This window comes from Rhinopithecus roxellana, chromosome 5 (assembly GCF_007565055.1).
Source record: "Rhinopithecus roxellana isolate Shanxi Qingling chromosome 5, ASM756505v1, whole genome shotgun sequence".
NCBI lineage: Eukaryota > Metazoa > Chordata > Mammalia > Primates > Cercopithecidae > Rhinopithecus > Rhinopithecus roxellana.
Genome location: NC_044553.1, coordinates 133,066,625 through 133,089,698, shown reverse-complemented (window position 1 = coordinate 133,089,698; position 23,074 = coordinate 133,066,625). Strand labels below are relative to the sequence as shown.

General features: G+C 54.2%; 1 protein-coding gene across 2 annotated transcripts; it reads left to right on the top strand.

Annotated features, from left to right (window-relative positions):
* The first annotated feature begins 7,880 nt into the window (after nt 1–7,880).
* On the top strand, nt 7,881–21,436 carry PGF (placental growth factor). 2 transcript variants are annotated; one of them, XM_010382653.2, is made up of 7 exons: nt 7,881–8,477; nt 9,696–9,738; nt 14,039–14,235; nt 15,009–15,085; nt 17,183–17,212; nt 17,316–17,378; nt 20,536–21,436. In XM_010382653.2, the coding sequence occupies exons 1-7, from the start codon at nt 8,403–8,405 to the stop codon at nt 20,561–20,563; spliced, it is 513 nt and encodes a 170-aa protein (XP_010380955.1). In that variant the 5' UTR covers nt 7,881–8,402; the 3' UTR covers nt 20,564–21,436. The 2 variants fall into 2 exon arrangements, with proteins under 2 accessions (XP_010380955.1, XP_010380957.1); XM_010382655.2 differs by lacking the exon at nt 17,316–17,378.
* Nucleotides 21,437–23,074: the final 1,638 nt, after the last annotated feature.

Genomic DNA, 23,074 nt, shown 5'->3' with positions numbered 1-23,074 from the left:
TCCTGTGGAATCACCCACTCTGGCCTCCCTCTCTCTGAAGCACAGAGGACAACGGATCAAGCTGTAACGCTCCAAGCGATGACAGTAAAATGGATCAGATCTGGCTTTCCCAGAGTCCTCACCCAGATCCATGCTGCTCCAATTATGAGTTTAGTCCATACTGTCTCCACTGACCTCCTACTCCCTAGCAGAGACAGTGTCACTCCCAACAAGCACGTTAGACCCGTGTCATCCTCCAGGCTCCCCAGATCAGGATGAGCACTGGATCTCCTGCCAAGCAGAGACTCCAGACTTTCACCCCACTGCCAGTTCTGGGATGCCGAGTGACAGCCTTCGGGGCCAGACTGGCTGCCTCCAGACTCTGCAGCCTTTGGACACAGTGTGCGGAGGGTGAGGGGCCACTTCCTCTGCCTCTGAGACATGGGGGACCCCAAGCCCCTCCCACAGTCCCTCAGGGAAGTCCTTCAGTTACCACCCAGAAAGCAGGCATTGCTTTTTTTCCCCTTTTTGGAGGAGTTCCCTGAAGAAGACTTTAGTCACACTGCCACCTTGAAGACATGCTGGGGCATTAAGACCTCCTTCTCTAAGAAGCCTCAGGCCCTGGTCCTGGGGCCCATCTCCTCTCCCTTTTCACAGAATCTTCCAGCAGGGCTTGGATGCCTTCCCTAAGGGAAGGGATGGTCAGGATTCACAGGCCAGGGAGATCCAATATTTATTTTGATCCCCACCTTTATACACACACGTGCACACGCAGCCTAGCATCATCTTCCCCACCGTTTATGCTTCCTTAGCACTCTGCACCTTGGCTGTGTTCATCAGAGGCTGATTCATCACTTTCTGTGGTTGTCTAGGAACTGGGACCGCCTCTGTCTCCTTATGTACCTGGCACAGGGAACAGGACCCATGGACATGGCCGCCCTCTTCTATCTCATCTTATCCCCAGATCCTTCTCTACGGAGAAGAGGGTCTTGGAGGTTGGCTCCTCCCCTTGGAGGGCTGAGAAATAACCCAGAGAGTCTGCTTCCCTGACAGGTGACCAGGGTGAGGTCTGCTAGAAGCTTGGAGGAAATGTATTTTCTCCCGGAAATAATTAAGATCACTAAAGTTATTAAGCATTTACAAAGTACTGTGCTGCATGATTGGCTTCCTCTTTCTTGTTTAAGCCACACAGCCCACCTCTGAGATGGGTTAGGAAGCTGCAAAGACTTGCCTGAAGTCACACAGCCAGTAAGAAGCAGGATCTTAATCCCTCCCCGACACTGTCTCCTTGGTCATCCTCAGCTGATCCTTGTCCATTTCTCTTGCTTCTGTTACTTTGGGGCTGCGGGACCCAGGACCTCGCATAAGTGACTTCACCTCTCTCGACCCATTTTCTCAGCTGAAATGTGGGCACAATAATACTTCCCTTGAAGGTGGTTGAGAGATTTCCAAATATTGAACATGTTAAGCAGGAAGCCTGCACACAGTAGGTGCAAATGGCAGGAGGTACCACTTGCCAGCATCCCCCAGGCCTCCCCAGTGGAGTGGGGGCAGAGGAAAGGGTGATCTACTGCCCCCTCTGAAGAGAACCACCCAGCTGTCAACCTGAGGCAGGACCGCCCCGAGCGATCGCGGGGCTCTCCATTTCTCCAAAGGCTCCATTCCTCATCATAGCCAATTAGTTAAAAATAGCTTCCTCTCCTCTTGTATCACTTACACAACAGAGAGAAAGGGGTGATTGTTCCTGAGGAAGAAGGTCTCCCTGGGCCCCTCTTGCCAGAGCAGCTGAGAGCTGCAATGGGGATGGGAAAAGGGCTTAGGAGAAGAGGGGCACAGTCCCAGGAACTAAGATGTGGTAGGTCCCAGGCAGGTGGGAAGGGACTGGCTGAGTGTCCACCCCTGGTGGGCAACAGACAGGCAAGGGTCCAAGGCTTAGAAAGGGCCCTATGTTGTAAGAGCAGAAAATGAAGAGAGCTCAGAGGTCTTACTCCTGAATAGCAGCTCACCAAGCCATCCCCAGCTGGGGAGGGATTGTCACCGCATGGGGTACCTGGAACACAGCAGGTGCCCGGCCTCTGGATTTCAGGAGAGCTTTCTACACCACTGGGATACAAACACTGTCTCTCAAATCAGCCATCGCTGACACTCCGGTCCTCCAGGTTTCTTTCTTTCTTTCTTTTTCCTTTTTGTTTTTTGTTTTCCAGAGACAGGATCTCGCTCTGTCGCCCAAGCTGGAGAGCAGAGGTGTTATCACAGCTCACTGCAGCCTCAACCTCCTGGGCTCAAGCAACCCTCCTACCTCAGTCTCTTGAGTAGCTAGGACCACAGGAACATGCCACCATGCCTGGCTATTTTGTTTTTTCATAGAGATGGGGTCTCACTATGTTGTCCAGACTGGTCTCAAACTCCTCCTAGGTTTCAATAAAGCCCAGGTTACTGAAGCTGGGTCCTGGAAGAGCCTGGGAGGAGACTCAGTGTTCAGGAGGCTATCTGGACATGAGGTGTGGGCCGTGGCTCCCAGAGCCTCCCTGTGTCCTTGACGGTCCTTGACTTTGCTGCCACCATTAAGCCAGGTCCCTCCATTAAAGCTTAGGGCCAAGCACGCACAGAGTCCCCCTTTGTCACTGCTCTTAGCACAGCTGAGACCAGCTGGCATTTTCACAAAGGGCTTTACTAAATACTAAGGGAGAACAAAAGGGAAATAATTACAGAAAACACGAAAAACCCAGCCCTGGCTGCCAAGTTCCCAAAGTACAGGTTTCTATTCCTTTGGTGACGACACGTCGCCCCAGAAGCCTGGGACAAGGCAGTGGGCACCTCGCCTGGCTTCCCTTGTTCCCAGCTCTTGTGGCAGATGCCATCTTGTTTCCCACCCCTGGGAACACTTGGTCACCCATGGGCTCTTCTCCTGGCCCCACCCCAGGCCTCCCACTGGGTTCTGGTCTCTGGCCTGAGACATAAGCCTTGTCCCCTGGCGGCTGGTGGGGCTGTGGTGACCAACCCAACACATGATTACACAGTAACAAGAGGTGGCTCTCCCACACTCCCCATCCCTCACCATCAGAGGGGCCCACCCAAGTTGATGGTTCTTGAGTATGGGGTCTAGGAGGGGGCACCTCTGAACAGCTGAAGGGCATGTGAGTAAGGAAGGGCCAGACTCGGGACATTTTCCCCATGGGGAAGGACTAGTCTCCGAGGATTGATCCAACTCAAAACATATCAATTTAAGGCCTACTATGTGCCAGGCACTGAGCAAGGTGTGGAGGCTACAAGGGTAAACAAGAGACACAGTACCTGCCCTCTTAGATCTTACCTTCTGTTAGGCAAACAGATAAGCAACTGGGCAATTAAGATACTGAAGGCCAGGTGCCATGATGGAGGGGAATTCAAGGTACTGTGGGAACCTGGACCAGGGGTGTCTTACCTAGTGCTGGTGGCCAGGGAAGCCATGGAATCCTGCCTAGAACAAGTGCATAAAGAGAAGAAGAGCCCGGGATGGAGGTTGGGGTGGGTCCATAGGAAATCGCAGCCCAGGAGGCAGGGGGAGAAGGCAGAGGAGGTCAACCAAGCATCTGTTTGCTGGCAGCTTTGAATAGCTGCTGGCTATAATGTAGGTTCAGTCTATAAAATGAAAAGGCCCTTGGCCCAGAGCTGCCCACTGTTGCCCTTTCTACCAGCCAGGACAAGGAAGATTTTAATCCTTGGATGCTACACTTCTCAGCAACCCAAGCCCGGGACTCAGGAACAAGGTCAGAAGCAGAGGGTGTTTACCCAGGACCACTTGAGACACCTCTCCAGAGGCAGGTGCTGAACTGTCATCAGGAGAGGACAAGTCATCACTAGGGAAAAGTTCAGAGGGCCAAGACAACAAAGAGACTAGAAAACAGGAAAATGGCTAGAAAATGGGAAAATGAGTCAGGAAGCTGAAAACCTACAAGCTGGGATGGGTTGGGGCAGGTGTTTCAGGCTAAGACCATGACTAATAGTATGGGAAACTGTGTTTGCAGGATGCCTTGGGGGCCAGGGGCTGGTCTGCAGACTGGAAGCCATGACTGCTCAGAGTCTACTACATTGTTGTGGCCCAGTGTTTCTACAGCCAGCCCCTCATATTTACCTGTATCTGCCCGACTCCCCATATAAGAGTCAGCTCCTGAGATCAGGGCTCCTTCCTTCCACACATCAACCATCCCAAGTCTGTCAAGCATCCATCCTGCTCCAGCATGGGGAAGACCCAGAAACAGCTCAAGACTTCAGCCCTTACCTTCAATGTCCTTGCAGTAAGGTTGGGAGCTAGCGTTTAGGTTCACTGGAAAGACCTTTGGAGAAAGATCTCGGCTTGATCACCATCACTGTTCCTTTTTTAGTAGCTAAACAACTGTTGGAAAATTACATAAACTCCCTGGGGCCTCCATCTTTCCATCTTCAAAATGGAAATAATTAAAACCTACCACTACAGGGTTGTGATCAGAATTCAATGAGTCAAGGTGGTTAGAGCACCAGGCACACTGTCTGGCATATAATAGGTGTTCAGTAATATTACTTCTCTCCCTGAAACAACAGCAAGTGATTGTGGTGATAAACAGTTAAGTGTTGAGTTGGGGGCACTGACTGCCACCCCTAAGCCCCTGGGTCTACTTCCAGGGCCTAGGTGACAGTTAAGGATTGAGAGACTGCACTGTGATGGTGAGAATTAGTGTTTGTGTGCACCTATGCAAATCGCTCCATTTTTTTCCTCCACTGCCACAGGCAGAAGCATAAGATTCTTTATTTTCTATCTCATGTCCATGCTACAGGACTCTGCTCTGTAACTGTAGTTTTTTGTGGGTTTTTTGGGGTTTTTTTTTTTTTTGAGACGGAGTCCCGCTTTGTCACCCAGACTGGAGTGCAGTGGCACGATCTCGGCTCCCTGAAACCTCTGCCTCCTGAGTTCAAGTGATTCTCCTGCCTCAGCCTGCTGAGTAGCTGGGATTACAGGCACCTCCCACCACGCTCCGCTAATTTTTGTATTTTAAGTAGAGATGGGGTTTTATCATGTTTGCCAGGCTGGTCTCGAACTCCTAACCTCAGGTGATCTGTCCTCCTCGGCCTCCCAAAGTGCTGGGATTACAGGCGTGAGCCACTGCATTCAGTCTAACTGTAGTATTTTTATTTCTCTAATACAAGTCAAAAATTAAATTAGAAATCATGCCCAATTGCTACCATTTTTTGCACCACAGGTGCTTTCTTAGTCCTCGCACAACCCTATGAGATAAGTACAGTTATTATTCCCACTCTTACAGATGGAGGAAGCTGGGGCTCTGAAAACAAAGGAAGTTGTTTGAGGCAATGTGGCTGGTCAATAGTGGGGCCACTGTACAAAGGAGCACAGCCTAGGCAAGATGGCAAGACCCTGTCTTTACATTAAAAAAAAAAAAAAAAAAAAAAAGGTTTTTAAATTAACTGGGCATTGTAACACACACCTGTAGTCCCACTTATTCTGGAGGCTGAGGCGGGAGGATCCCTTGAGCCCAGGAGTTGGAGGCTGCATTGAGCTGTGATCACACCAATGCACTGCAGCCTGGGAGAGAGAGCAAGACCTTGTCTCTAAAAATTTAAATATAAATTTAAAAAATTTAAAAAAAAAAAAGGGGGGGGAGCAGAACTACTAGCATAGCTGCTCTGGACTGGATGTGAGCAAGAACAAACTTTGATTCAATCCATGGAAATGTTAGAGTCTCCTTGGTCTCTCCCACTGAGCCTACCCTAGGCTAATTCATCTCACAACCCAGGAAGCTGGGTTTAGAAGGGTATGGTTCCCAGTTTAGTGATGAAGGACTGAGGTGCACTTGTGGGAACCACAGACTTCCCCCAAAGTGTGGAGTTCACTCAGGAAAGAGAACTTCGGCATCCCCAGCCATTGGCATCCCCCCACTCCATTAACGTAGACTTAGAGAGACCTTCCGTATCATATCCCTAGCACCTAGAACAGTGCCTGGAGCACAGCAGGGCTCAGGCAACACTTGCCAAATGAAAAAGCAAATTAATGAATACAGGCTGGGTATGTCTGGCCAACATGACAAAAATCCGTCTCTACTAAAAATACAGAAATTAGCCAGGCATGGTGGTGTACACCTGGAATCCCAGCTACTTGGGAGGCTGAGGCATAAGAATCGCTTGAACCCATGAGGCAGATGTTGCAGTGAGCCAAGATTGCACCATTGTCCACCAGCCTAGGCAACAGAGCAAGACTCTGCCTCAGAAAAAAAAAATACAAACTCATACACAAAAGACACATCCCATGCATACATGCTAGAAACACTCAGTTATAGATAAGCATATACAATGAAGATACTTAAGCACATGCACACACAGTTGTGCACAATACACACTTGTGCCCACATACACAAATCCATACCCAAACTAAAGACACACACAAACACATGCATATGTACACAAAGATGTTATAGGCAACATATACAATACAGAGATGCACAAACACACACCTACTCACCTGCATACACATGCACAGTGACCCTCCACAATGACCCTGGGCCCAGGAAGGAGTTTGTCTACCCCAAGAACCCCAGCTTGTTTGAAGCTCGTCAGAATATTCCTTGCAGACCCCGCTTAGCCGGCTGGTGACTGGCCTCCACCTCCTGAACCTCCAGGCTTAGGGCCGGCCAGGCAGGCAGGCTGCATCTCTGGCAGCCCCTCGTGGGTGGGCAGGCAGGCAGGCAGCGGACACAGAGGTCACTGGGGTGAGAGGTGGGGCTGCCCTGGCCTCCCTGCTCCTGGCTGGAATGTGAGCTGTAGGGGCCACTTCCCAGGCCTCCCTCCTCCCCCACAGCCACCCACCAGCCCCAGGCCCAGCCCAACTCGTGACTCCCAATCCTGCCAGGTTCCTGCAGCTTGGGAGCTGGACACAGAAGGCAGTAAGAGGGGTGGTGGTAAAGAAAGATCCAGAACCAAGGAAGGGCACACACAAACGCACAGAGAGAGACACGGTCTTCACCCACAGAGACAGATATACACAGGCAGGCATGCAGACTCACAGTCCCATTGAAAGATACACATTCAGACACTTCCAAACACACCCAGACACACAGCGGATACGTACAAATCACACAAGAATACAGAGATACAGAGACCTGACCCCCACAGACAAATACAGAGTCGTATTTGGATGTACAGTAGTCACACGCACTCAGACCACACAGAGGCTCGGACACACAGCACACGTGGATATTCACAGACCCGCAAATGCCCGTGCACATGTGCAGATGCACGCGGACCCCCGCACAGCGAACAGTTCCTCCTCGACCGGGGACCAGGAGGAGATGCCTGGGTAAGCCACAGGGAGGGTCTGAGAAGACTGTTTCCCAAGGAGGCAGTAGGCCTGATCCTCCAGTCAGGTGCCCTGAGGGGTTTCCTGTGGGCCGCCCACTGTGTCCATGCCTGGCTAGGAGGATGGTGGGTCGGGTGAGAGACGGTTCTGGAGTCACGTAGGGCTTGGGTTTTGTCTCTGCCAGTTCCTCGGACACACAGAGGCACGCACACACACAACACACACACACACACACACACACACACACTTTCCAAGAATGCCTATGTCCATTCGACATACGCAGGCAGGGGTGCTCTCGGAGCCTCGGTTTCTTCATCTATAAAACGGGGCTAGGAATCCCTTGGCCCCCGAGGTGTGTGGGCATGGCTGCCTTCCCAGGGATCCGGGACGGCCCTTCCTGCAGAGGCCGCTAGGACATGAGCCTTGACGGCTGGCGCTGGGCTCCACACCTGGATGCTCCCATCCCAGGTGACGGCCCCGAGAGCCGAAGCGGGGCTGTGGGCTCTGTGGGCGGGCGCGGCGTGGCCCGGGGAGCTGCGGGCTGGGTTCGGCGAGGCGTGTGGATCTGCCGAACGCCCCTCGCAAGCACTGCGGGCTCCAGCGCTGCGGGCTGGCCGGGCGCTGCGGGCTAGCCGGGCGCTGCGGGAACTCGGCTCCGGAACCTCTTCTGCTGTGGGCGGGGCAGGCCCGGAGCCCCGCCCCAGCTCAGCCCCTGAAACCCAGGCGCGGGCCGGCTGCAGTCCCAGAAGGGAGCTGCTGTCTGCGGAAGAAACTGCATCTTCGGACGGCCGCCCAGCTGCGGGAGGACCTGGGGTGGCACTGGGCGCCCGACGGACCCTCCCTGGGACCCGCCTGCCCCTCGGCGCCCCGCCCCGCCGGACCGCTCCCGGTCGGGCTCCCCAGCCATAGCCTTACCTGCGGGCTCCTGACTCCCCACGGCTTCCAGAAGATGCTCCAACCACCGGCCGGGGTCTCGGGGCAGCAGTGAGGGGGGCGTCCAGCCGCCCACTCAGCTCTTCTGCTCCTGTGCCAGGGGCTCCCCGGGGGATGAGCATGGTGGTTTTCCCTCGGAGCCCCCTGGCTCGGGACGTCTGAGAAGATGCCGGCCATGAGGCTGTTCCCTTGCTTCCTGCAGCTCCTAGCTGGGCTGGCGCTGCCTGCTGTGCCCCCCCAGGTAAGAGCTACCCCCACCTAGCCCGGCTCCCCTGACCTCCCTATCCCAGCACTGGAAGCAGGGGACTCTGAAATCACAGACCCACTCCAGGGAGCAGCAAATCCAAGGATGTCCACACACTTCCTAAGGCCAGGCTGGACTTATTTCGTTTGGGAAGAAACCTCAGGCTGGCTGTCCCCCAGGTCCTGGGGGCTATCTTAGTGGGGGCAGGGAAGCCACAGGGAGGGAGAGAGGGAAGTTTCCTGTCTGGCCCCTAGAGCCCTGGTGGCTTTGCTAAAAGCATCTGTCCACTAATCCCAGGCGGGTCCCTGGCCTTGTGGTCAGGGTCGAGGCCCCATGGCCAACCAGGCGTCCCCAGGACCTCTGACCTGGCCTGGTGGGGGTGGCGGAGGAGCCAGCTGAAGAGGCTGATGGTGGGAAGGCTGGGCCCTGCCCCCACCAGGGCTCAGGACTGAGCCGTGGGCTCCTGGGTGGGCTGGGGATGAGACAAGGGGTCTCGCTGTGCCTTTTCTCCTGGGTGGGTGGCCGGAGGTCCTGAGTGCAGGGCCTGGGGAAGTGAGCAGGGCCCTTTTCCCAGGAGCCGGGTGAGTCTGGCTGGGAGCCAGCTTGGGCAGTGAAATCCTGACAAAGCCAATGAGCTCCCTTCCCACTGCGTTGTCCCGCTGCCCTGGGAGTCCCTAGCCCCAGCCCAAGAGTAGGAGTGGGCTGGGCAGTCCCTGAGGAGCCCGAGCAGCCCAGCCACCCGCCTGCCTGCTGCAGGGCTGGCCAGAGGTGTAACGTTACCGGCTGCACCAGCTCATGGCGCCACCCGCTCCAGCCCCTCAGCTCCCACCAGCTGATCACCTCCCCCTGGGCTTTGGCACCCAGCCAAGGCGGGCTGTACAGGGCCCAGCAGGGTTGAACTGGGGGGCTGGGTAGAAGGGAGACCCACAGGATTGGAAGATCTTTGGGACGCAGCAGGCCAAGGGTCTCCAAAAGCTTCTAGCCTCCCATCCTTTTCCAAATGAGGAAAACTGAGGCCAGAGAGGGGTGGGACCTAACCTATCTAGGGTCCAGTGAGTTTTTAGTTGTGCTCAGGCTGCTCTGAGACAGGGCAGAGCCTGTGCAGCAAGTGGGAAGGAATCCAGAGGGGCCCCTACCTTCCTGCCATCACACTTGGCCCAAGAGTGCAGAGCCCCAAGGTGTCCCTGGCTCATCTCTGTACCTTTCTGTCCACAGCAGTGGGCCTTGTCTGCTGGGAATGGCTCGTCAGAGGTGGAAGGTAAGCTGGCCAGGCTGGGGGTTTGCATGATCCCCAAGCCCCTCTCTTCCTTTCTCCCAAGCCCAGGCGTGGCATAAAGCGTGGGTGCAGGTTGATAAAAGTTGGGGAGAGCCTACGAGCTAGGTATCCTGGCTGATGACTTTGGCAGGGCCTAAGAGATCCCCTCATGGTGACCCAGAGACTAGAGAGGTGTGGGCTGGGGTCACCAGCACACGGAGAGTGGGACTGGGGCCAGTATAGCCAGGGTTCATCGAGCTGGCTCAGAGCCCTTCCCCAGCATGATTTAAGCATATGGATGGGGTCTTGGAAGACAGAGTGGGGAGTGAGTGCCAGGGGCCAGAATGGGGGTCTGGGAGCTGGATGCAGTGGGCAGTCAAGAGGATCAGGAATGGGTGAGGGGCCCTCCCCAGCAGCCCAGCCGTGGTGGAACTGCCCGGATCTGACCATGCCTTTCCATTGATTATAAACAGACAGAACATGAATCGTGCCCTCCCTGGCCCCTCCACTCCCCACCCCAGTTGCCTCAAGAGGGAATCTTTAAAGGGCAACGAGACGTTTGCCAAGGAGACATACGTGCAGAAGGCAGGAGGCCCATGCCAGGACCCCTACCTCGCTCCTCCCTCCCTGCCTCTCCAAGACGTGCAGAGCGGCCACACACCACCGCTGAGGCTTCCCCTGCGCCATGGGAGAGGGGGCATGTAGGGACATGCACACGCACACGCGTGATAGCCATCTGCGTGCTGGGAACACCCTCTGCTGGCCTGCCTGCCTGGCAGCCCGCCTCTCCTGGGCCTGGCCGTGCTCTGACACCTGAGGCTCAGGCCCCTAGACTTCTGAGCAGGTAGAGGAGGCAGCTGCCCTTGACTTCATGGATGCCTCCCTTGCTGCGCCTCTGGAACCAGCATGACATTATGCTCCTTGGGATTTGGGGAAGGACCCATCCCCTACCTCCACACTGTCCCCTTTTTGTTGCTTTTAGTGTAGGTCAGGCCACAGCTACCAAAGATGCCTTAGCCTCAGTTTCCTCATCTGTAAAATGGGAGCCTTAGACTATGTGATGTCTATGGTTTCTTCTTTTTCCGAGATTGAAAAAGGGACCTGTTCTCTAACTCCAGGGAGGAGAAATGGGTGTACATATCACCCAGGATTCGAGGTGAGGAGGCCTGGAAGTGTAGATTCGTTAGGTCAGCTCTCCTGTCACACTTATCAATCAGGGAGTCTGCAATCTGACCAGGAGAAGTACAATGAGCTTTGCACTCCAGCTCTCCAAATCTGAAAATGTCATCCCACCTATTAACACCAGAGCCAGAAACAGCATGGCCAGCCATGGGCGTTGATTTTTTACTGTTACTGTTCACAGGAACAGTGTTAGGCATTTTCTGTCATTCTGTTTTGACCACAGGCTGTGAAGTAGGAAGGCGCTGTACTCCATTTTTACAAATGCAGGACCTGAGGCCCAGAGAGGCCCTGGGGGTCGCCCCAAGCCTCCCAATAGCTCCGTGGCTGAGCAGGCATGAGCAGGGTGTCCCTTGTGGCAGGCTGTCTGTGTGCCCTGCCAGTGACCATGAAGAGGACACCTGTGGGCTTGGGCTGGTGGCCAGTGGCTCTGCCCAGCCCTGTGGCTCATCCCCAGTGCCCTCCACAGAAACTTGCTCTCAGGATTAAGCATTTCTCTTCTTGAGTCTCCCCCATCCCAGGTGGTGGCAGGCAGGTGGGAGGCTCACTCCCAGGGCTGGCAAGAGAGCTGAGGGCCCACTCATGGCCTCAGGAGCAGCCCTGGGGACCACCCAGCCCTGGCAGTGCCTGAGGGGGCCACAGCTTCCCGTTGCTCTCACCCCCACCCCCTCCCAGAGCAGGTCTGGGGCCAGCGGAAGTGCTCTCAGGGGCAGCTGAGCAGAGCTCTTTCCTGAGGGACATGGCCCACATCTAGGAGCGGTCGCTGCACACTCCCTCAGCCTGGCCCCTCACCCAGCCCCTTTTGTTTCTCCCACACACCCATACCGGGGCCTTCAGGGATGAATTGCCCTCTTTCCTGGTGGCTGCCAGGTAAATCAGGCTCCAGCCCACCTCCTTCTCAGCCCTCCGGCAACATGGTTCAGCCACGGGGCCGGTAAATTGGCAGATTCCAGGGTTTCAGGGACCCGCAGTCTGCATGGTGGGATGTGGGGTGAGGAAAGGAAATCCCTTCTGCCGCCGCCCAGGCCCAGCCAGTTCTGCCAAAGGTGGCCATGGCCCCGCAGCCCAGCTGGGTGGACATCTGTTTGCAGGATGGGAGGGGGCTGGGGTGCCCCTTCTCTGCTGCTGTCCCCTCGCTGATGACTGGTTCCAAGGCAGGAACCTGAATCTTCTGTGTTGTTTTGGCAGTTCGTTGTTCCTCTGCTGTTATTTATGTTTTCCAAGGTGGAGATTAAACGTTCAGAGTCACGTAGTGCTCATGAAGATTTTAAACTAAACACCCAGCTCAAGGAGCTGGTGATAGGGAGGTGCTCTCTGACCCTGGACTGCAAAGGCAGGCTTCCTTGCACTGTGGGCACCTTTGGGGAGAGAGGCCTTCTTTCCCACTGGGTTCCGGGGCAGTACCCAGTGGCATGGAGTGGTAGAGTCAGGGGAGGCCTATGGATTCCCCCCACCGCCAGCCCCTAGCCCAGCCCTAGTGCCCTCTAAGCAGAGCACAGTAGAACGGAGCAGCAAACAAGCAGATAACACTGTTTATTGCCTCTATGACTGCCTAGCCAGCTCCACATGGACACACCGCCTCTGGGTATTTTCCACCAGTTTGCAGCCTTTCCTGAGGGCCTCTCCTAAGACTGAAGTTTATTTTTCTTCTGAGATTACCAGGAGGCGCATGTCCTCATAGGCTCAGTGGAATGGACTTTGGCCCCTTCTGCCTCCTAGGCAGAGGCCTGGAAGAAATGAGGGGTTGCTGGGAGAGGCCATTGTTCCATGGCAGAGGCTGCAGGGCCCCAGTGAGCCAGCTCCTGATTCTTTCCAACTAGCTGATGATGACCATCAGATGCAGAGCTGGATGACCCAGACCCGGGGGCGTTTCTCTGTCCATGGTCTCCGGGCTGGGCGGGGTTGCAGGCACTGATTCACAGGCGGTTGGTCAGAGAGGGAAAGACCTTAGCAACCATTTATTCCCAACCTTCTTTTTTCCCACCCGAGGAAACTGATCTACCCAGAAAGGTTAAGTGATCTCCCCAAGGTCACACAGCCAGTGTGGAGCTGGGACTGGAAGCCAGGTGTCTGACTCTGGCCACTCTCTGTGCGCCTGTATTTGGGGCCTGGTCCCAGGCCTTCCCCCAAAAGAGCGGCATCTTTTGAGGGATTCCAGATCAGCCCTCAAAAGATCCCATCACGATCACCAGGACATCATGGGGGTCAGGGATGTCCCGGACGATCCTCGGTGAACTGTCATCTAATCAACCAGGAATGACTTAGCCTGTGTTTACGGTACATCCGTCTCTGCCCTCATAGAGCCTCGGGTTGGTTGTAAAGGAGATAAGAGCCACCGGTGACAGAGATAAGACAACCCCTTGGGGCCAGGCCGTGCTCAAGGGAGGCTCATTGGTGCACACTGGAAGTGCTGGGGAAGGCTTCAAAGAGGAGGTGGGGAGGCAGGCCTTGGAAAATGGCGAGTGGGCTTTATTTATTTGGATAGAAATGAGAGGAGGGGGAAGAAGAGCAGCTGTAGGGGCTGCAGAGTGCACAAGCCCAGAGCTGGGAGTGAATGTGGTGCTGCCGTGACTCAGTGTGAGTGCTGGTTGGACTCAATGGAGAGGACGGTCGGGCTACGTTGCTGGATGTGGTCTTGGTTGCCAGGCAGAGGAGCTGGCACAGAGTGGAGCAGGAAATGAGGGAGCCGTGGAAGGTGTTTGAGCAGAGGAATAAGGGAAGGCCAACCCTCCCTGCGTGACTCCAGAAATGACTGTTTTCTGCAAGTTCTCCGAGGTGGAGGAAGCACCGGTCGGGCTTGAGAAAGATCCAGAGGGCCTGGGCAGCTGCCGGGGCTACAATCCTCAAAGCTCCAGGGAGCCAAGGCAGATGTGGGTGCCTGAGTTGAGGACAGAACAAAGCTTGGGGTCCTGAGAGATTCTGTTCCACAGGGGTTTCCATCCAGCAGATGAGCTAAGGGGCCCACAGGCATTTCGGTGGGATCACATTAGGAATTCAGAGTTGAGGGAGCTCGGACGGGGCTGGGGGCTGAACCTGGAAGGCCAGCAGGGCCTTGGGAGCCAGGTTTAGGGCTTCAAGGGGCAGGTCTCTGCTGGCCTGACCCAGCCCCCTTGCCTCCTCGCAGTGGTGCCCTTCCAGGAAGTGTGGGGCCGCAGCTACTGCCGGGCGCTGGAGAGGCTGGTGGACATCGTGTCGGAGTATCCCAGCGAGGTGGAGCACATGTTCAGCCCATCCTGTGTCTCCCTGCTGCGCTGCACCGGCTGCTGTGGCGATGAGAACCTGCACTGTGTGCCGGTGGAGACGGTCAATGTCACCATGCAGGTAGGTCCACACCCAGCCCAGGGGGCCACCGAGTCTGCCCACTAGAAGGGACCTGGAGAGGGAAGAAGCTAGGCCCAGGTCCCAGGACTGGAGCCTGATTCCCAGGCCGGTGCTTCTACTACTCTAGCCCAGGGCCCCTCCTTCCTAAGCCCCCCAATGGCTCTGAGCCCACTCACCTCCACCCCCACCAGTTTTCTCAGCCTTATGCTGAGCCCTATCCCAAGACTCAGGGTGTCTAGTTAAAGCTGGAAAGAAATCTGCTTGTATTAAAGTCCCTGTTGACACCAGGAGCATTTAGTGCCTTTTCAAGCAAGTGCAGCTTACATGTCACACACACAGTGGTTTATTGAGCACTTACTGAGTAATGTTGAGCCTGTCCTAGGCGTGCCACAAGTGGTACATCATTCAGTCCCTCAAGGCTGGTGTCATTCCCATTTCACAGATGGGGAACTCGAGGTTCAGAGATGTTATTTCTCTTGTTCAGCAGGTAAAAGAGTCAAGATCTGAACACGGGTCTCTCTGACTCCAGAACATGGGCCCCCTTCCTGCGCTATTGCTGTGCTAGTGCCCCCTGGGTAGGGAGGGACAGGGGCCTCCCTCAGGTCCCCACGCAGCTGAGAGAGCTATTTGCCTCACGCTGAGAGTGGAGTGAGGGCCTGTAGTCCACAGGCTACAGGAAACAGAGTCGGGTTCTCCTTACAAGAAGAGAGAGAAGAGTACGGGAAACTCATGGGCCACTCCCCAATCCAGGCATCAACTCTTTCTTCCTTCAGCTCCTAAAGATCCGCTCTGGGGACCGGCCCTCCTACGTGGACCTGACGTTCTCTCAGCACGTGCGTTGCGAGTGCCGGTAGGTCTCCGGGGTGGGGCGGGTAGCAGGGAAAGGCCCCCGTGCTCTTGGCACCCTCAGCAAAGATGGGTCCTAGGGCGGAGGCAAAGGCTGCCCATCCCCGCTGCGGGCTGTACTTTTTTCCAGGCTGAGGGAGACCAAGAGGGCAGGACCAGGCAGGAGTGGCTGCCATTCATTTTGTCCCTCTACCAGCCAGTTTTGCCGAGGGAGCTGGTCCCGGCAGCTGGGGTACAGCTGTTGACATACTGCAAGGGAAGAGAGCGCGTGGGTCCCTCCCAGCCTCGCTGGGGTTTGGTGTGTGTCATTCCCCTTCTCTGGGACGGGAGGCAGCTGCCACGGGCCTCTGAAAGAGGTGCCTGGAGGCAAAGACATTGTAAGTCTGAACTTAGTTCTGGGCCAAGCTGCATGCCCACAGGAGGGGGCAAACCAGGCTGAGAAGCAGCAAGAAGGACAAGCTCGAGTAGGAGAAAGGGGGCAGAAGAAGGGTGACACTGTGGCTTCCTTGATGATACAGCACCCCGCTACAGTCCCTCCCAATCCGCAGAGCCTCTGACCAGCACCAGTCTTGCTGCCTATGTCAGGGGCACTTGGAACATTGGTTAGCAGGAGCAACAGGCCTGGCACTGCCAACGAAGTTCAGGGAAGAGAGAAATGGGCTGAGCTGTTGCTCCTGGTACCACTGGGCCATGGATGAAGGCACCAGACTAGAAGTCCAGAGCCCTAGCCAGGGGCAGGAGGAGGGAAGACTACCACTTATTGTGTACCCATTTTGTGCCTAGCCCTGCAGGAGGCACTTGAATGTTTCTCATTTAGTCACATACATTTATTGAGCACCTACTGCGTGCTGGGCATTGTCCTAGATGGGATGCAGTGGTGGGCAAGGTCCCTGCTCTCATAACAACCCTAGGAGGTAGATCCTATTGTCATCCCCATTTTATAGATGAGAAAATCAAGGCTCAATACAGTTTCATGATTTATCACAGCTAGTGAGTGTAGGAGGAGGGCTTCTGAGCCCTGACCTAAATCCTAAGCCTTCGTGGTACCTCTCATGGCCGTGACCACTTTTCTAATAGCCCCCAGGCTTAACCTTGCCTCCTGGGCAGGGCTACGGCTGCCCCTTTTGTTGGAGTGTTGGAGGCCCTGCCTCATCTTGTTTCCACCCATCCCTCCAAGCCAGAGCTTATCCATTTAATAGCTCGGTAATGAACCCTCCTGGGTGCAATGCTGGCTGGTGACCCAAAGTCACCTTCTACATCCCCTTTACCCTGACAGCCACTCTTTTGGGGCAGGCAGATGAAGAGACTGAGGTTCCAAGAGTGTCTCTCACTTGCCCAATATGGAGAGGTACAACCAGACAGTCCCAAGAGGCCCTGGTACCTTGCCGTGGCTCCCAAGGGAGGAACCAGCCGAGGGGAGCATGTCCTGGCCCCAAAGCTGACTGCTACCATGCTGGCCCATGTCTCCACCCACTGTTCCCAGGAAAGACTGAGGCCCTGTCCCCTGCCAGGAGCCAGGCAACAGGGACACCTTTCTTCTTGCTTCTGGGCCAACAGCCATAGCCCTGGGAGGCAGAGCCCAGACATGCCTGGTGACTTCAGGACTGATGCCCCCTCCCTTCCTCCCACCCCGTCGCTCACTCCCCATGTTGTTCCGGGTGGAGTGGGGGCTGTGCCCTGACAGGCAACCAGTCTACTGCCTGGCCATCGTGTCCTGTCCCTGAGGAAATTCCCAGAATGCACCCTGGAAGGAAGGGAAAAAAGCAGACAAAGAAAGTGAGAAAGAAAAAGCAGCAGAGAACAGACAGAAACGACCCCACATTTGATGCCAAGAGGCTGAGAAGTACAGAAGCGGGTGGCAGGGGTTCCCAGGAAGTTGATTTGTCCCTCTTGTGGTGAGGTCACCGGAGCCTGGAGTGGGAGCGAAGCCCCAGGTTCTGGCCACCTCTCCCTTGCCAGCTCCATGCTACCCCCTAGTGGCCTCAGTGTCAGCTGCAGGACCAGGACTTGGGATGTCAGAGGGGACCTATCCGGGCGGCAGGGAGCCCCACTTACTGCTTTCCTAACGGTCCTCTGCTCCTCTCTCTGTCTATTTCCCTAGGCCTCTGCGGGAGAAGATGAAGCCAGAAAGGTAAGTGGTTTGGCTGGGGCTCGGGGCTATTCTCGGGCCTGCCAGCCTCTGTCCTAGCATGGGGGTCCCCAGCCACCTTGTCCTGACGCTTGGCTTATTGCAGGAGGAGACCCAAGGGCAGGGGGAAGAGGAGGAGAGAGAAGCAGAGGCCCACAGACTGCCACCTGTGAGTGCGCGGGGTCCCAGGGATGGCAAGGAGGCTGGGCCCGAGGGGAGCCCCGCCCTGCCTCCAGGGTTAGGCTGGGGAGCGGGAGAGGCAGGACTGAGGCCAGTGTTGGGGGCAGGATAGGGAGCCTCACCTCCTCAAGACTCTAGGGCCCAGGAAGCATCAGTGGACCTTGGTTTTTGTCCCGGCTTAGCCCTAGGTTTCCATTGACCTTGGACAAATCATTTCACCTTTGTGAGCCTAGCTTTTCTCTGTGTAGAATGAGGGGCAGGAGGTCCAGCAAACATTTAGTCACTCTACAAACATTTACTGAGCACTTCCTGTGTGTCAGGTACATCTGTGAGCAAACAAACAGGATTTCTGCACTTTAGAGTTTCCCTTCTAGTGATGAGAAGTCTGTCATCAGCTGAGATGTTATCTGGGGCGACTTCCTAGTAGCCCTGGGGAACATGTGCCCCTTGCTACTGGCTCCCGGGAGTATTGCGGCCTTCGGGTCCCCTTGATTCTTCTAACCCACTTCATACCTGGTGGGCAGCAGAATGGAGCCCCAGGCCTGAGTGTGGCTGGGAGAGAAGGATAAGAGAAAGGAAAACCCAAATCTGTGACAGTAAATAGAAAAAATAAAATATTTCACATGCACAGTCCATCAGTCACACGGGGGCTCTCCTCTAGGGGCTAAGCCTCCCCCACACACATGCCTCCAGGAAGTTATTTCGTGCTATGGAGTGGAGTTGACCCAAGTCCTGACCCCATGAGCCCCACTCCATGAAGACAGGGATCCTGGGGAATGTGCCCCCTAGGGTTTATGCTCTCCTCTCTTTTCTGGGCCTACGCAGCAATTTGGGGAACAAGCTGGCAGTGAAGTCCATCCAGGTCCGCGTTACCAGCCGGCACCCTGAGGTAGAAAGTGTCCCATGGCTCCAATTCCCAAGGCAGCAGTCTTCAGACATTTCACTAGGGAATCTCCTGAAAGAATTTCAAAAGTGGCCGGGCGTGGTGGCTCATGCCTGTAATCCCAGCACTTTGGGAGGCCGAGGTAGGTGGATCACTTGAGGTCAGGAGTTTGAAACCAGCCTGACCAACATGGTGAAACCCCATCTCTACTAAAACTACAAAATTAGCTGGGCGTGTTGGTGCACGTCTGTAATCTCAGCTACTTGGGAGGCTGAGGCAGGAGAATCACTTGAACCCAGGAGGCGGAGGTTGCAGTGAGCCGAGATCATGCCACTGCACTCCAGGCTGGGTGACAGAGCGAGACTCCATCTCAAAAAAAAGAATTCCAAAAGCTCATGTGCTCCCTTGCCCATTTTTAAGTTGACATTGAACATTTTCATCGGAATTGTAAGTCAAGCCAGGCTCAGTAGCTCATGCCTGTAATTCCAGCAGTTTGGGAGGCCGAGGCAAGTAGATTGCTTGAGGCCAGGAGTTCAAGACCAGCCTGGGCAACATGGTGAAACCTCGTCTCTATAAAAAAAACAAAAACTAAATGGACGTGGTGCCATGTGCCTGTAGTCCCAACTACTCAGGAGGCTGAGGTGGGAGGATTACCTGAGCCTGGGAGGTCAAGGCTGCAGTGAGCTGGGATCGATCCACTGCACTTCAGCCTGGGTGACAGAGCAAGAACCTGTCTCAAAAAATAAAAGTATAAGTCATTACAAAGGATATACTCTGGCATATTATAAATATCAATATTTTAATACAAAGCTATTATATAACACTCTCCAGGTGTATCCTATTAAATATGCCATTTTAATGTTATACTTACCATCATCCACTTTTAAGAAAATGAACAAGCAAAAAAAAAAAAAAATACACGAACACCTCCTTTCATAACCCTTTGTATATTTACATTGTTTCTTTTTTCCTGGAACTTGTATTTCCATTTCACTCCCCAGAATTTCAGCCTAGTGTAATAGTAATTTTAATTTTCAGAAGGCTTTTATTGATTACCTTGTCATATTTATCTGCCACAAAAAAATGATATATGAGTTTGAATTATTTTAAATTTCCTGTGAGCATAAACCTAAATTAAATTTTCTCCTGAAATAAATTATCAAAATAATTCTTAGTAGCACCATTTGGTCAAAACAGCACAAATATGTCCTGTTTTAATAAATGTTCAACGTAAAAATACGATCAATTTGATTGGGAATGCATCTCAATGAGATGGATGTGGCTACCTCGTTTCAATTAGTTAAATGAATCCATTAATGAATGTTACTTCCTGCCAGACTGAGACAGAATTCTGCATTAATTTAATTCCCGTTTATCATTTTTTTATTGATGAGAAGGTTGAGAAACCATGTTCACATAAATAAGTAAATGAGACTAGATGTCACTCAATTACTTGAACTCCTTCCAAGTTATTTGCCAGAAATCTCAAGGTGCTCTGCTAAGAACAGATTACTTCTCGTGATATCCTGGCTGACAATTTGGTTAAGCTGTTCTTCAGTTGTGTCGAAAGCCTTGGTTACCCAGTCATTAGCCATATTTTCTTTCTCAAGACCTACACCAATATCTCAAATTGTTCTTTTTTTTCATGTCCCCAGAATACTTTTACCTGGCAGCAAAGCACTTTATAAGGATTTAGAATGAACAAGATGTGTTGTGGCTAGAGAAGCAGATCTCAGCCACTGTCTCACAAAAATAATTTTAAGGCAATGTAGACCTGGAGGCTGAAAATGGATTTCTTTAAATCCATCGGTACTCAGTCCTCACGTGCATCTAGTGGTACCCGTTCCCCTGTTTGGAGACTGCTGTCTTAGGGTAATCAGAGGCATGATTGCATGGAGTGTGATTAGGTTCACATGTGGCTCTGTCACCAACTGGCCATGTGACCACAGGCAAGCTTCTTCACCTCTCTGGGCCTCAGTTTCCTAATCTTCACAAGAATAATCAGGGTGCCTTCCTCATGGAAGGTTGTTGAGGGTTAAGAAGACAGTGCTTGGCACAGGGCTGGGCACCTGGGTAAGTGCTTAGTGAAGGGTAGCTCCCAGTTTCTCCTCAGCTTGGAGCAAGCAGGAACTCAGGAGTGCTGGGCCCTCCCCATGCTCCCTGCCCAAGCTCCTCCTCTGGCCCTGCCCCCTCCTCCATAGGAGGAGACTGCGCCCTCCACAGCATGCTGATACCCGCCCCATCTGTGCTTGGTCTCTGGCAGGTGCGGCGATGCTGTTCCCCGGAGGTAACCAGCCCCTTGGAGGAGAGAGACCCCGCACCCCCGGCTCGTGTATTTATTACCGTCACACTCTCAGTGACTCCTGCTGGTACCTGCCCTCTATTTATTAGCCAACTGTTTCCCTGCTGAATGCCTCGCTCCCTCCAAGACGAGGGGCAGGGAGGGACAGGACCGTCAGGAATTCAGTGCCTTCAACAACGTGAGAGAAAGAGAGAAGCCAGCCACAGACCCTTGGGAGCTTCTGCTTCGGAAGAAGCAAGACACGTGGCCTCGCGAGGGGCAAGCTAGGCCCCAGAGGCCCTGGAGGTTTCCAGGGGCCTGGAGAAGGAAAGAAGGGGGCCCTGCTGCCTATTCTTGGGCCTCAGGCTCTGCACAGACAAGCAGCCCTTGCTTTTGGAGCTCCTGTCCAAAGTAGGGATGAGGAGCCTGCTGGGGCTGCTACGGCCTGGCTGGTGGGAAGGCCAGCAGTGGGCGAAGGGGATGCAGCCACTTCCCTCTCTTCTTCCGAAGATCAGAACGTTCAGCTCTGGAGAACAGTGGTTGCCTGGGGACTTTTGCCACTCCTTGTGCCCCGTGATCTCCCCTCACACTTTGCCATCTGCTTGTGCTGGGACATTGTTCTTTCCAGCCAAGGTACCACCACCCTGTCCCCTCTAAGGGACACATGCAGAGTGGGCCCCGGGCTGGACAAAGAGCTGCTTGGATTAGAAACAGCTCAGTCAGTGGGGATGAAGTCACCAGGGGAGGAGCCTGTGTGTCCCAGCTGAAGGCAGTGGCAGGGGAGCAGGTTTCCCAAGGGCCCTGGCACCCCCACAAGCTGTCCCTGCAGGGCCATCTGACTGCCAAGCCAGATTCTCTTGAATAAAGTATTCTAGTGTGGAAACGCTGATCAAAGGGGTGTGTCTGCCGGGACAGTGAGCGTCAGCCGGAAACGGAAGCCACACAGACCCAGGGATGGGGGTGTAACAGGAAGAGCACAACACCTTCTCCGAGCCTCAGTTTCCTTATCTCAAAAGCCTCACTCAGGCAACGAGAGGGCATGTCACAGCTCACGACAACATGTTAGCTTGCTCCTTCCTTCCTCCTTTTGACAGCTGAGGACACTTAGGCCCAAGAAGGTGAAATGGCTGATGGAGAGTCGAGACTGAAGCGGGGTTCAGAGGCCTGGCTTTGTTTGTAACTCGCCGAGTGGCACTGGGCTTCCCTCTGCCTTCACGTTTCATCTCTGACCTGAGGGGCCTGACTGGGTGGCTCTTCTGGCTTTGACACGTATCTATTGAGGCCCAGTCTCAAGTCTCAGTGGCCCTGGGTGGTCACTGGAGACTGTTCCTGTGGAGGCCACTTCAAGGCTGCCCCCGAGGTCGCCCAGCCTGCTCCTACAGCACCCTGGGGTCGCCCCTCCCCTAACGAGGAGCTCCCAAGATGTAGTTTTGGTTCCAAAGTTGAGGAGAGGGTGGTCCCAGCCGTTTTTTAACAGCATCAAGAGCACAATCTCCTCCTTCTCTCCCAGGTCTTAGGGCTGCCCCAGCCCAGTGCTGCAAGGGCTCCCGAACTCCTCCGGCCCTCCTGAGAGACATCCTGGGCTGGGTCTCAGGGCTCTGAACGGCAGCCCCTACAGCCTGCTCGGGCTGCCCGACAGACGCAGGGACCAGCAGATGCTGCCTGGATTTAAATAAATCTTTTTATTTTTTTTTTGTTTGTTTTTTTTTGTTTTTTGGAGGCAGAGTCTCCTTCTGTCACTCAGGCTGGAGTGCAGTGCCACAATCTCAGCTCACTGCAACCTCCACCTCCCAGGTTCAAGTGATTCTCCTGCCTCAGCCTTCTGAGTAGCTGGGATTACAGGCATGTGCTACCATGCCCAGCTACTTTTTGTATTTTTAGTAAAGACAGGGTTTCACCATGTTGACCAAGCTGGTCTTGAACTCCTGACCTCAAGTGATCCGCCCGCCTCAGCCTCCCAAAGTGCTGGGATGACAGGCATGAGCCACCATGCCAGGCCTATTTTTTTTAATCCAAACCACTTACTATCAAACTCCTCTCTGCTTCTGACCTGCAAGAGGTGTGTGTGTGTATCTGTGTGTGTGTATGTGTGTGTATGTGTGTGTGTGTTGTGTGTATGTGTATGTATGTGTGTGTGTGTATTGTGTGTGTGTGTGTGTATTTAGTGTGTGTGTGTGTGTCTTTGATCTTATATGTTTTTTGTTTGTTTGTTTGTTTGTTTGTTTGTTTTTTTGAGGCGGAGTCTCGCTCTGTCGCCCGGACTGGAGTGCAGTGGCCAGATCTCAGCTCACTGCAAGCTCCGCCTCCCGGGTTTACGCCATTCTCCTGCCTCAGCCTCCCGAGTAGCTGGGACTACAGGCGCCCGCCACCTCGCCCGGCTAGTTTTTTTGTATTTTTAGTAGAGACGGGGTTTCACCGTGTTAGCCAGGATGGTCTCGATCTCCTGACCTCGTGATCCGCCCGTCTCGGCCTCCCAAAGTGCTGGGATTACAGGCTTGAGCCACCGCGCCCGGCCTTATAT

Excerpts from the sequence above, each read along its gene's own strand:
- PGF (XM_010382653.2), top strand. The coding sequence starts at position 8,403 with ATGCCGGCCATGAGGCTGTTCCCTTGCTTCCTGCAGCTCCTAGCTGGG. Across the intron at positions 14,236-15,008 it reads CGGTCAATGTCACCATGCAG|CTCCTAAAGATCCGCTCTGG; the intron begins GTAGGTCCACAC and ends TTCTTCCTTCAG. Across the intron at positions 17,213-17,315 it reads GAGAAGATGAAGCCAGAAAG|GAGGAGACCCAAGGGCAGGG; the intron begins GTAAGTGGTTTG and ends GGCTTATTGCAG.